Source organism: Orycteropus afer, unplaced genomic scaffold (genome assembly GCF_000298275.1).
Source record: "Orycteropus afer afer isolate SDZICR_OR568_19922 unplaced genomic scaffold, OryAfe1.0 scaffold00155, whole genome shotgun sequence".
In the NCBI taxonomy this organism is placed as follows: domain Eukaryota; kingdom Metazoa; phylum Chordata; class Mammalia; order Tubulidentata; family Orycteropodidae; genus Orycteropus; species Orycteropus afer.
Genome location: NW_006921742.1, coordinates 3264619 through 3279265, shown reverse-complemented (window position 1 = coordinate 3279265; position 14647 = coordinate 3264619). Strand labels below are relative to the sequence as shown.

The window sequence follows — 14647 nt, the reverse complement described above, 5'->3', positions numbered from 1 at the left end:
TGGTGATGGGAAAGAAAAACAAAACAAAGCAAAACAAAATCTAGTAAAAAGAGTAAAGACTTTGAAGGAAATAGTTCTTCAACAAAATGTGCCCCCAAACCGACATGCAGCTGATTCCTACAGGGAAGGTTCCTACAGCTGATTCCTACAGCACCACTGCTTCCCGGGACAGTTAGGTACACGTGTTAAGGAACTCGTCAAGAGCCATGAGAATTCCACTTGGAAACCTTCCGACTTAGCATTTCTCCTAAGAACTTCATTTTCCTGGGCAGTTATAACAAAAGGTTGTTTTGCAGTTTTATAATATGAGTATTATTTATTCCTGTCAGAAATACACTACCCAGGAAACCTAATGTTCTTCTTAAGCCCCTTATAAACATCAGCTGCAGGCCATGTAGACTTCATTGACACCCTTTGGGTTATGGGAGAAGAGCTGGGCATGCGTGTTTTGCCTCACAGTTTGTTCGGCTGGGTCCTGAAATACCAAAAGGGATTTTTTTTTTTTTTTTTTCCATCTGTAGCCCAGTACACATTTTTGTGAACCTAAAAGAATTATTTTTTTTTTCTTAGTTGAGATTCATATTTGTCATCAGAACTCCTGATGACATAGTGGTTAAGTGTGCCGCTGCTAACCAAAAGGTCAGTGGTTCAAACCCAGCAGGCACTCCGCAGGGCAAAGCGGTGGCAGTCTGCTCTGGTAAAGATAACAGCCTGTTACCCATGAGTATGTTACTGCACAAGCTGGTGAAGGGCTGCTGAATGGTACCATCACTCCCCTGCTTCCTAAGGAAAAATAGGAGGCCCAGTGAATTTAATTTCTCAAGTATAAGGTAGTTCAAAGGAAGCTAAATTAAGGTTTTATTTTCTTAACATAAAATTAAAGAGAAGCATCAAATCTGTCAACTACTTAGTTCACTGTGTCTAGGGAACATTGCCACCATGAATTGGAATCAACTTCTGAGCAACTGGGTTTGTTTTAGGGACACCGTGCATAGGGCTGAAGACAGACAGCAACCAGGAGCCTGCTCTGGACATAGGACCACTGGCCCTTGGAGATCCCAGGGAGTGGCACTCACACAGTCCCGCTTCCCAATAATCATGTCTCTACTTAATTCTTAGGAAAGAAAGGGCATGGAAGAGACTCCTCAGGACACAAAATCAAATCTCAGAAAAAATGATCTTAATTTTGAAGTGCTGGTTAAGCTGGTAAGGGGATTACAACATGATACACACTTTTATTTATTTTGCTCCTGACAGTGACATTTCAGCCTTTATTATGGGCAGTTTTCATTTTTCCTTGAAAGTTTCCCTCAGGCCTGATGTGAGGGGCTACTTGGTGATGCTGGGGACGAGCTAGGAGCTCTGGTGGCACAGTGGTTAAAGCATTTGGCTGCTAACCAAAAGGTCAGCAGTTCGAACCCAGCAGCTACTCAGTGAGAGAAAGATGAAGCAGTCTGCTTCTGTAAAGATTTACAGCCTTGGAAACCCTATGGGGCAGTTCTACTCTGTCCTATTAGGTTGCTATGAGTTGGAATCGACTCAACTGCGGTGAGTTTGGGTGGGGACATCCACTAGTCAGCAGGGCCCTCCAGAGTTGCCTTGTCAAGCTTCCCTTCAACACTGGGTTACAAACCAGAGAGGGAACCTCAGTGTAACTGCTCGACCAGAGCTTTCCATTTCTTTACCTCCTTCAACTTTCAAGCTTCTTGAGGTTGTAACCTAGGAAGAGTGGTTATGCTTTTCCTATGAGCTCCCAATGCTTTCCTATAGGAGAGAAAGCTCCAGACGGACTCAGCAGGAAAGAGAACTAGAGTTGTCAGAGAACTCTTACAGAGTGAGAGGAAGTATGTCCAGATGCTGGAAATTGTGAGAGATGTTTATGTAACTCCACTGAAAGCAGCAGTGTCATCAAACAGAGCAATTCTAAGTGCTGCAAACATCCAGATCATTTGCTCTGATATTCTGCGGATTTTAAGCCTCAACAGGTAAACCCCGAATACAGATTTTTAAAAATATTATGTGGAGGAAGGAACCCACATGTGGTTGTTTCAGATTGTGGATGCATGGAGGCTCAGTCATTCCCCACGTCTCTTGGGAACCTTGACCTTCTTACAGAGACAAGGGGATCATCACCACATCACTCCTCAGGCTGAGACCAGCAATGTTGGTTCTCAGGAGCTTACCTTTTCCCCAACTCACAGCTCTGGTAACAGGAATGGTGTTCAGTGCCTGTGGGCTCTGGAGCCAGTATACCAGACACGCAAAAGACAAAGGCAAGGAGACCTGTATAGAGCTGTTCTTCATCGGCAGTGTTTAGCTGAGTGATCAGAAAGAAACAGAACCGATTTTTAATGGGATTAAGTCATGGGGGTCTTTGCTTGGAGAACCCAAGGCTGGGAGTTAATAACATCGTATGTTTTGAGTATTTTAACATGAGAAAAAAAAAAGTGATTATTTCTTTTGGGGGTAAAATGAGGCAAATTGAGCTTGCATTTCTTTGGCAGTAACTAGCTAGGCAATTTGGAACAAGCTCCTTACCCTGTTGGGGCTCCAATTTCTACCAAATGAAGAGCTTGAACTGGTATTCTTCCTGCTTTCAAGGCCTATGATCGCTGCATGAGGATTATTTTAGATCCAACAGGGAAAATTGGCCCAGTGAGGGTCATGGCATTTAGCAATTAAAATAAATTGAGCACTCTCTTCTGAGGACTGCAATAAATCTTTACCCACCTGTCTGTCTGGCAGCATGGGAAAGGAATGTTCCAGACAGTCTTATTGAGAACAGCCTGGATTCTGGGGCTCTATTCTAAGGAGCTCTGGTGGCGCAGTGCCTAAGGCATTTGACTGCTAACCAGAAGGCTGATCCATCACTCACCCTGTGGAAGGAACACTGGGCAATCTACTTCCATAAAGATTTACTGCCTTGTAAACCCAATGGGGGGTCACTATGAATCTGAATTGACTCAATAGCAGTGAGTTTGGTTTTTGGTTTGGTTTATTCTCAGACCTATTCCATCAACTCAAGGAATCCAGGTGAAGAGGCAGGATTCCACCACAGTCAACTGACCGCCTCACTTCCTGGCTTCTCCTTCCCTGTCTTACGTCATGGCTCTGTGCCAAGACAAAAGTTGTGCCATAAATGATGAGGCTGGAAAAGGCTGTGCTGATAGGACTCATTTATGTTTCAAGTGTCTGGGTTGTGACTGGCTAACATTTCATGCTCCTGCTTTTCTGTTATTGCAGACAGTTTCTAGATAACCTGAAAGACAGACTACAGGAATGGGGCCCAGCTCACTGTGTGGGGGAAATATTCCTCAAGTTTGGAAGGCAGTTGAATACATACACCAATTTCTTCAATAACTACTCTGTTGTTCTGAAAACTATTGAGAAGGTAAATGATTGAGTTACCATCCAGTCATGATATTGGACCTTCTGAGCTTGAAAGGAAGTTTTGTGTGCAATCCAAAAACCAAACCAAAACCAAACGCACTGACATCGAGTTGGATCCGACTCAGAGTGACCCCTCCTTGGGTTTCCGAGGCAGTATCACTACGGAAGTAGATTGCCCAACCTTCTTTCTGAGGAGTGGCTGGTGGGTTTGAATCGCCAGGCTTCTGGTTAGCAGTCAAATGCCTTAGGCACTACACTACCAGAGCTCCTGTGCAATCCAAAGCACAAGTGTTAACAGGAAAAGCTTCTTTCCAACTCTCAACTTCCAGGTCTCCTCTGGATACTGTGAGCAGTTTGAGAATAGGAGCCTTGATTTATCTCATTTTGTTCACTAGGGATTAACAGTGCTTGGCACAGAGCAGTACCCAGGGACTGGTTGTTGAACTGAATTAAGCCTCATATAAATTGCCATGCTGTCATCTGCCCCAGGCACCCTGTGGCTCAGCCACAGGAAAATGTTGAACAACTGGGCAGAAACAAAATTGACTCTAATTGCACTCTGCTATTACAATCTTCTGTGACCTTGATGAGTTCAGAGAGCTTACCTGGAAAATGCATTAATGATCCATGTATTTCTTGGAATAAGAAATTCAATTTAGGAAATCTCACTATGAGATTAAAATAAAAAAGGTCTTTGGCTTACACATTCCCTGGAGAGTTAATTCTGGAACATGTGAACACTCTTTCCTGTTGTGATTTAGGTCATTTTTCAGTGTGAGCAGGAATTTGCTACTCCTTCCTGCATCACAGGCGGCCCTGAATGAGATCTCTTCTGATGGTGTAAGATCTCTCTTTCTCCCACTCTCAATTTGTGTCCTGTGACGTGGAATGCTAGAGCACTCTGCCATGTAATTGCTGCTGTGGCCATCTAATTGCACTGGGGCCTTGAAGGGAAAGCCTAGGGTCTGGAAGGCCTCTGAACAATTCCTGACCTTGCACACCTGCACTTTGCAGTGCTCTGCCCACTCCACCCAGGGAAGTTAATCATTGCTGAGGAATGACATTAAGAGTCGCATGAACAAGGTAATTTCATAGAATTGGCTCTGATCTCAAGAATTAGAGGAAAGCATCACAGACCAGAAATAAATAACTTTCTCTTTAAATAAGTGTGTAAAGAGCTACTTGTATTTTCATTGCATATTGGAACCAAATTTTTATAACTATGGATAATAAAAATACTATTTCGTTAGTAAAAGGTTTACATGGAAGTAAGTACTCAATAAATATTATCTATTAATATTATTGAAGTCAGTGAATATTCGACTTGTAGGAATGAGCATTACTGGCATTGCGGCATGTGTCCATTCTGAATAAAAGAAGGTAACTTCATGGGTGATCAAATGGCAATGAATGAATGCATTTAAAAGCGAATATTACATATAGTGGAGCACCTTTATAATGATAGTATGGAAAACATGATTAATAGTGGTATTACAAGTAAATGCTGGTCATAATTTCTTGCTATATGAGGAAGTAACACTGCATGACAGGCACTTTATGTATAATTTTTTTTTCTTTCCATAATCCTGTCAGTTAGGTTCATTAACCCATTTTTCAGATGAGAAAACTGAGGCTCAGAGAAGTAACTTGACAGAGTCACACAGACAATCAATTGTAATTACGATGTAGACCAGTTTGGTTGCAAATTCTGTTCTCATCTGTCTATGCTGGTTAAGTTTAATGAATATGGTGAGGCCTACTGGATGGTGCGAAGAGTTAATTGAAAGGTTGGAGGTTGAAGCCCACCCAGACGTGCCTTGAAAGAAAGGTTTAGCAGTCTACTTCCAAAAATCCAGCCATCACTAACTCTGTGGGTCACAGTTCTCCTCTGACACATGGGGTCACCATGAGTTGGAATTGACTCAAAGGTACTTTTTTTTTAATGGTGTGTATGATTAATACACTATACTTAATATATTAGTAAGATATCAATAGCTCTAATAATACTTATAATATAATATTATATTATATCATAGCTGTTGTCAGATGGATCTTGGCTCAAGGCAAAGAATACCACCAGAAAGATGTTTACTTGTGTTTTAAAGGCATTTGATTGTGTGGATCATGACAAATTATGGATAACATTGAGAAGAATGGGAATTCCCGAACACTTGATTGTACTCATGAGGAATCTGTACCTTGACCAGGAGGCTGTCATTCAAACAGAACAAGGGGACGCTACATGGTTTAAAATCAAGAAGGGAGTGCGTCAGGGTTGTATCCTTTCTCCACACTTATTCAATCTATATGCTGAGCAAATAATCCGAGAAGCTGGACTATATGAAGAAAAACGTGGTATCAGGATTGGAGGAAGAATCATTAACAACCTGAGATATGCAGACGATACAACTTTGCTTGCTGAAAGTGAGGATGACTTAAGGCACCTACTGATGAAGGTTGAAGAATACAGTCTGCAGTATGGATTACGTCTCAATATAAAGAAAACAAAAATCCTCACAACTGGACCAATGAGCAGCATCACAATAAATGGAGAGAAGATTGAGGTTGTCAAGGAATTCACGTTGCTTGGTTCTACAATCGATGCCAACGGAAGCAGCAGTCAGGACATTAGACGACGTGTAGCATTGGGGAAGTCAACTGCGAAGGAACTGTTTCAAGTGCTGAGGAGCAAGGATATCTCCTTGAGGACTAAGGTGCACAAGCCATGATATTTCCAATCGCCTGGTATGCATGTGAGAGCTGGACAATGAATAAGGAGGACCGAAGAAGAGTTGATGCTTTTGAGTTGTGGTGCGGCGAAGAATGCTGAAAGTACCATGGACTTCTAAAAGAACTAACAGATCTGTCCTGGAGGAAGTGCAGCCAGAATGCTCCTTGGAAGCGAGAATGGCCAGCCTTCGTCTCACCTATTTTGGTCATGTTGTAAGAAGGGACCATTCCCTGGAGAAGGATGTCATGCTTGGTAGGGTGGAGGGTTGACGAAAGAGGGGGAGGCCTTCAACGAGATGGATTGACACGGTGGCTGCGATGATGGGCTCAAGTATAGCAGGGATTGTGGGGCTGGCGCGGGATCGGGCAGTGTTTCGTTCTGCTGTGCACGGGGTCGCTATGAGTCGGAAACGACTCGACGGCACTTAACAACAACAACAATAATACTTTCGGAGCTCTGGTGGCATAGTGCCTAAGGGACCTGAGTGCTAACCAGAAGGCTGGCAGTTCAAACCCACCAGCCACTCTGTAGAAGGAAGATTGGGCAATCTGCTTCCAATAGTGATACCACCTCAGAAACCCAAGGAGGGGTCGCTATGAGTTGGATACAACTCCATGCCAGTGAGTTTGGGTTTGGTTTTTTTTAATAATACTTTGACTGATTAGATGTAGATATTATCCTTTTGCTGTGAGTGTTCCATGGATCATGCTTGCCTGGTGGAATAGAAGACTTCACAATGGTCTCATAGAGCAAAGTTTTGACAATATAATGCTCACCTTTCAGTGCAGAGAAACTATACCAGCATTCCGAAGTTTTCTGAAGAGGCATGATAAGACCATCATTACCAAAATGCTGAGGTAAGATCTGAAGGAGGGCTCCGCAGGGACACCCCAATACCGGGGCATTCCTTGCACTTCTCCTTGCCCTTCTCTGTGCCTCACACAGCCTGCCGGAGCTGCTTTTGTATCCCTCCCGAAGATTTGAAGAATATATTAATCTTCTCCATGCTCTGAGGCTTCACACTCCTGCAGACCATGTTGACCGTGGCGATCTGAGCATTGCAATTGACCAAATCGAACACTATAAAGGTTATATAGATCAGGTTGGTCGCTGATAAGAATCTGTGTCCTTTAAAAATGTTACAGTGCTTTTGTGGAACTTAGTTAAAGATCCCGAGATACCGTCTTCTCTTCTGCTGGTGGTCTGTCTTTCATCCTTTTCACACAAAATCAGACGTTGTGTTCAGTGATTCTGAGTACTAATGGTATTTCCTCTAAACAACATGTGACAGAAAGTTTTAAGACTTCTATACCATAAACCTTTATTTATATGGAAGTATGAAGAATAGGGTATTTGAATTAATTTTTCTGGATAACCAAGGGGGAGAAAAGGCAGTTTTTTTTTTTTTTAATTCTGAAAAGATTTGTATGTGTTTATTAGCTTTCCTGCCTTAGTAGGTACCCCGAACCTAGTGAGTCCCTTAGACAGAATTCAATATCTTGGGGTGCAGCACTCTCATCCAACTGCTAGCATGCCTGTGATGTGCATTATGGACGAGGTCTGGCCTGGATGCAAATGGATACCACATTGAATACAGTCGCATCACTTGTCTTTTTGTTTTTAAATATTGGGTACAGAAAATTGAGATTTTTATTAAAATTTAGGAAAATGCCAAGCCATATATCAAGTACCATAAAATATTTTAATCTGTTTCTTTCTGCATAAAAATTTCATGGCTTTTGTTTACCTAAAAATCACTTTGTTTTCTAGGTGAAGCAAAACCTCAATAGGAAAGACCAGCTGACAGACATACAGAGCGTCATCTGGGGGTGCCCTGTACGTATTTTGATGTGCTTGCTGACTCCCATGCTCATGAACATAACCTGAAGTCATTGGCAAAAGACACAGATTCAGATTCAGCTAATGTCTGCTCACTGCCTGCTGCGGGCTGGATGCCGCCAAGCTCTCACTATACACATGCTCCTTACCTGCAAAGATGTTGTACGGGGAGAGGCGCAAGTGGGCTTGACCTCGTCCCATCACTTCTCTGCTGTCTTAGTTCCATGCTAGCAGTCTCTGGTTAGTACAGACTGTTAATGCACTAGACAGCTAACTGAAAGGTTGATGGTGTGAGCATACATAGAAGCACCATGACAGAAAGGCCTGGTGATCTACTTCCGAAAAATCTGCCATTGAAAACCCCACGGAGCACTGTTCTACTCTGACACACAGGGCGTCACCATGAGTCATGGTCGACTCAGTGGTAACCGGTAGCTCCTTACTTGGTACCACTAGGATCATGCCTCCCTTTGAGGACAGGGGCTATATTTACTATTTATTTGCTCTCTGCACATAGGACCTGGTACAGGATTTTGCATACTAAAGATAACAGAAATTTTTTTCAGACATCTTCTGTTGGCTATCTGTTGCCAACAGAACACCATCTGGTCTCACTTTACCTATTAAGCCTTCTCTCTAACTGATTCCCCTACCACCTTATGTCCACACCACACAGATCTACTCACTATTCTCCAATGTTAGCCTCTCTTCACAACATTGTGCTCTGTACATGCTCTTCCTTCTCTCAAACTGCCTTCCTTTCCAACTCCATGTGATGAACTTTGTCCATCCTTAAAAACCCAGTTCAATTATCATCTTGTTTATAAAATTTCCTCCAAAATATCCAGGTGTGAGTTGCTCCTTCCCAGGTATTCTGCAGCATCCTGAATACCTGTTGTATTTTATTGCGATCATTCGTTCAGGAGACTGGGAGCTCCATCAGGAACAAGCTATACTTGACTTGTCTTCTATTTCCACATTGAACTCAGCGTCTGGAACATAGTAAGAGCTCAACAGATAGGAGGTATAGCGAATGAAAAGACCAATTGAAGATATTACTTTTATTTGGTCAAATTTAGGAAGCAGGATGGAGTTTTGTCATAATTTAGACCTGCATGTTTTAGTAGGGAAAGAGAACTAGAGTTAGTTGGATTGCCAAAAAAAAAAAAAAAAATCCAAATTTCTTGGCACTAACAGAGCCCACGGAACTTTCAGCTCACACCCCATCTCTGCATCACCGTCCATGCGACGCGGTGCTCTCCGCGGTCTGTATCAGCGCATTGGCCTGACTTTTTCATCTGTATGAACTTACTCACTTCCTTTTTTGATGGCTCCTCCTTACTCCCAGCACTGTTTTGTTTTTCCTATTAGGGATGCATTTATAAATAAAACAAGAATTTCAGTAGTTTTAAAAATTAGACAACATCCTCAAATAGTTTTCAATGTCAGTTCTATGATCTTTCTAAAGAATGAAACAATGAAAACATCCCCTTAACCAGTGAAAACATTCACTTTTTTATAACTGATCGGTATCTAGTCAACATTTCCATATACTGGGATATAAAATGATTCTGTAGTAGTGGGACTTTTCCTTGCTTTTTTAAACATTTATGTATGTTTCTCATTTTGTTTCTATCCCATAGACTCTAACAGAAGGAAACAGATATCTGATTAGGGTTCAAGATGTAGCTCAACTTCGCTGCATTGATGAGGAAATAATTTTCTCTTTAAGGTAAAAATCAGCATCTCTCCTAAGGCTGTGCTCTCCTTAAGAGTGGGTGACGGTCATATTCCTCTTGAATGCTGGCATCCAGTACAATGTCTGGCATATTGAAGGCTTACGATAAATGTTTATGTTGAACTAAAAATGTACACACCTACACTCCCACACACATATACACACACACACCTCTGAGATGATGTAAGGTTCTTTATTACCTTACTCTCATTTTATTGGGTAGAAGGGGAGAAAATAAATTCTCCAAAAACGAAAAACCAAACTCAAGGCCATTGAGTCGAATCTGACTTATAGCAAACCCTCCTTTGGTTTCCAAGGTGGTATCTCTAGGGAAGGAGATTATTGCCCAATTTTCCTTCCAAGGAGTGGCTGGTGGGTTTGAACTGCCAGCCTCTGGTTAGCAGTCAGATGCCTTAGACACTATACCACCAGGGTTCCCAAATTATCCCTACAGAAACTGAAATCCTGAAGGTTAGTTAGTTTCCTACTGAGGAAAAAACCCAAGTATTGTGGGATCTCACACCAGTGATCTGTTCAACTGTAAGCAATAAAGACCATTTCATTCTCAGACAGTTTTGAGGTCAGGATTAAAAATTACTCCACCATATGCAATTAGCAGTGCTCAGAGTGGTATAAGATGGAAAAGTATCAATTTCCATAAACTAGGATCTCCTCTGTCCTTTAAAACAAGGATGGGGAAACTTGTTCTATAACGAGTCAGATAGTAAATATTTTAGGTTTTATGGGCCAAATGATGTATGTGGCAATTACTAACTGCCATTGTAGCTCAAAAGCAGCTCCACAGTCCAGTGCATAAAAGAAATACATATTCATGAACACTGCAGTATACAAATGAATGAGCATGACTGTGTTCCAATAAAACTTTACAAAAACGGGTGGCACTGGGCCATAGTTTACTGATCCTTGCTTCAGAATACCATTTGTCAAATTACATTCTCAGTATTAATGGCAAAGACAATGACTCAACAAATAGCCACTAAATGGAGTGAAATTAATTTCCTTTAATTTAATTCCAATAGAGGAAATAACAATTGATTTTTCTATCATTTCAATGAATATTTCTATGACTATTTCCCAAAGGCACAGGGCAGGAGAGTAGGTGAAAGAAATCAGCCCCATCTCGCTTTCTACCTTGAATGAAAATCAAACCACACAACAGTGATCACTTTTCCCACAGTCACCATGTTTTGTTTTGTTTATTCATTAGCACTAGGGAAAAAGCTACAATGATGGAGGGAAACCTGATGCCATCAAGTTGATTCTGATTCATAGCGACCCTGTAAACTAGCTACCAAACCAGCAATTCCAAACACACTGGTGTGTAGGAGAGGTGCTAGGGATTGCTCTGGTTTTTATTATTCGATTCAGACTTCTGTCTTCAGCATTTGGACAACAAATGAGAGGATATTTGGGCCTTTGAGGATAATGAAGGAACACTAAATTGTCTTACACTTTGCTTATGAGGTCCATTTTTCTTTAAATAGACACTTTATCAATGTTTTCCAAGCAATACATATCAATGCAATTTTATATTCGTATTTGAAATTAAGTAAATGCAAAACAGATTCATATTCCAGAAGGTATCACATACAATACATAGCTTGCAACTTTGTTTACTGTTGTTTTAGAAAAACACATGGTATCCAAGAAATGACATTCCTATCATTTCCATCAGGAACTTCTACCTAGAAACCTGCTCTTCTTATGCATAAAGTACAGAGTCACATGAGGAATGCTTTACTGTTTACCCTATATTTTAACTCCTCTCATTTAAAGTAATCATTACAGTCACTTGATGAGGCAGGTACAGGAGCCATATTATTATAGATGAGGAATCTGGGCTGAAGTAAGTTGCCTGAAGTCATAGAACTAAATGTTGTGTGCCATTGAGTCCATTCTGACTTATAGTGACCATATAGAACAGAGTAGAACTGCCCTATATGGTTTCCACCACTTATCTGTTAGTTTGTTGTACTGTGGTGGCTTGCGTGTTGCTGTGAGGCTGGAGGATGTGCCATTGGTGTTTCAAATACCAGCAAGGTCACCCATGGTGGAAAGGTTTCAGCCAAACTTCCAGACTAAGACAGATTAAGAAGAAGGAAGGGGCTATCCACTTTTCAAAGAATCAGCCAGTGAAAACCTTATGAATAGTAGTGAAACACTGTCTGATATATTACTGGAAAACTTTATGAATAGCCTTGAACCACTGTCTGATCCAGTGCCAGAAGATGAGCCCCTCAGGTCAGAAGGCACTCAAAATACGACTGGGGAAGAGCTGCCTCCTCAAAGTAGAGTAGACCTTAATGACGTGGACGGAGTATAGCTTTTGGGACCTCCATTTGCTGATGTGGCACAATTCAAAATGGGAAGAAACAGCTGCAAACATCTATTAATAATCAGAACATGGAAGATATGAAGTACGAATGTAGGAAAATTGGAAGTTGTCAAAAATGAAATAGAACTCATGAAGATCAATATTGTAGGCATTAGTGAGCTGAAATGGACTGGTTTTGGCCATTTTGAATCAGACAATCATATGATCTACTATGCTGGGAATGACAAATTGAAGAGGAATGGTGTGGCATTCGTCATCACAAAAAGTGCTTCAAGATTTATCTAGAAGTACAATTCTGTCAGTGATGGGATAATATCCATATGCCTACAAGGAAGACCAGTTAATACTACTATTAAAATGGCTGCTATACACGTGGACCTCACCAGATGGAATACATAAGAATCAGATCTACTACATCTGCGGAAGGAAGTGACAGAGAAGTTCAATATCTTAAGCCAAAACAAGGCCAGGAGCTGACTGTGGAACAGACCATCAAATGCTCATATGCAAGTTCAAATTGAAGCTGAAGAAAATTAAACCAAAAAGAAGAATTTAAAACAAGCTGAAGAAAAATTAAAACAAGTCACAAGAGCCAAATTATGACCTTGATTATATCCCACCTGGATTTAGGGACCATCTAAACAATAGATTTGACTTATTGAACACCAATGACTGAAAACCAGATGAATTGTGGGATGGCACCAAGAACATCATACATGAAGAAAGCAAAAGGTCATTGAAAAGACAGGAAAGAAGAAAAGACCAAAATGAATGTCAGAAGAATGTCAGAAGAGACCCAAACTTGCTCTTGAACGGAGAGTAGCTAAAGCAAATGGAAGAAATGACAAGATAAAAGAACTGAAGATTTCAAAGAGCAGCTGGAGATGCTAAAGTCAATTATTATAATGAAATGTGCAAAGACTTGGAGTTAGAAAATCAAAAGGGAAGGACACACTCAGCATTTCTCAAGCTGAAAGAACTGAAGAAGAAAGCCCCGAGTTGCAATATGGAAGGATTCTAGGGGCAAAATATTGAATGATGCAGGAAGCATCAAAAGAAGTTGGATGGAATACAGAATCACTGTACAAAAAAGAATTGGTTCATGTTCAGATATTTCAGGAGGTGGCATATGATCAAGAACCAATGGTATTGAAGGAAGAAGTTGAAGCTGCACTGAAGGAATTGGCAAAAAACAAGGCTCCAGGAATTGGCAAAAAACAAGGCTCAATATGGAATACCCATTGAGATGTTTCAACAAATGGGTGCCATGCTGGTGGCACTTACTTGTCTCTACCAAGAAATTTGGAAGACATCTACCTAACCAACTGACTGGAAGAGATTTGTACTTGTACCCATTCCAAAGAAAGGTGATCAAACAGAATGTGAAAATTATTGAACAATATCATTAATATCACATGCAGGTTAAATTTAACTGAAGATAATTCAAAACTGGTTGAAGCAGTATCTTGACAGGGAACTTTCAGAAATGAAAGCTGGTTTCAGAAGAGGATGTGGAACAAGGGATATCATTGCTTCAGCCAGATGGACCTTGGCTGAAAGCAAAGAATACCAGAAAGATGTTTACTTGTGTTTTATTGACTATGCAAAAGCATTTGACTGTGTGGATCATAACAAATTATGGATAACTGGGATGTAGAACGGTATCTCTGAACTATGTTATGCCAGTTGACTAAGGTGTCACGCCCCAAGACTATGGTCCTAAGCCTTTTAACCCAGTCAGTGAATCTTGTGAGTCGTTTGGATATGTCCAGGAAACCTCCATAACTCTGCCTCCAATGTGCTTCGTTGCTGGTAGGTGCCATCAGACAGTTCTGACTCATAGCAACCCTATGTGCAACAGAATACTGTCTGGCCTGTGCCATCCTCACAATTATTGCTATGTTTGATCCATGTTGCAGCCACTATGTCAATTCATCTCACTGAGCATATTGTTACTCATTGACCTTCTACTACATTGTACTACCAAGCATGATGTCCTTCTCCAGGGACTGGTCCTTCCTGATAACATGTCCAATGTATCTCAGATAAAGTCTTGCCATCCTCGCTTCTAAGGAACATTCTGGCTGTCCTTCCAAGGTAGATTTTTTTTTTTTTTTTCTGGCAGTCCATGGCAACATTCAATATTCTTTGCCAATATCATAATTCCAATGCATCAATTCTTCTTTAGTCTTTCTCGTTCATTGTCACGTTTTTATATGCATATGAGGGGATTGAAAATGCCATGGCTTAGGTCAGGTGCACCTTAGTCCTCAAAGTGACATCTTTGCTTTTTAACATATTAAAGGTGTCTTGTGTAGCAGATTTTCCCAGTGCAATATGTCGTTTGATTTCTTGACTGCTGCTTCCAAGGACATTGATGGTCGATCTAGGTAAAATGCAATCTTCGACAACTTCAGTATTTCTTCAATTATCCTGATGTTGCTTATTGGTCAAGTTGTGAGGAGTTAAATTTTCTTTATGTTGAAGTGTAATCCATACTGAAGGCTATAATCTTTGATCTTCATCAATAAGTGTTTCAAGTCCTCTTCACTTTCAGCAAGTAAGGTTGTGTCATCTGTATATTGCTGATTGT

At 41.0% G+C, this 14647-nt stretch overlaps 1 protein-coding gene across 1 annotated transcript in view; it reads left to right on the top strand.

The window, feature by feature from the left end:
* Nucleotides 1-14647, top strand: part of ECT2L (epithelial cell transforming 2 like) — a 99326-nt gene that overhangs the window by 71788 nt on the left and 12891 nt on the right. The window contains exons 12-18 of the mRNA XM_007946308.1: nt 1120-1206; nt 1771-1985; nt 3244-3391; nt 6905-6978; nt 7067-7223; nt 7892-7957; nt 9604-9692. Coding sequence (XP_007944499.1) covers nt 1120-1206; nt 1771-1985; nt 3244-3391; nt 6905-6978; nt 7067-7223; nt 7892-7957; nt 9604-9692 — 836 coding nt within the window. The remainder of the gene's footprint in view (nt 1-1119; nt 1207-1770; nt 1986-3243; nt 3392-6904; nt 6979-7066; nt 7224-7891; nt 7958-9603; nt 9693-14647) is intronic.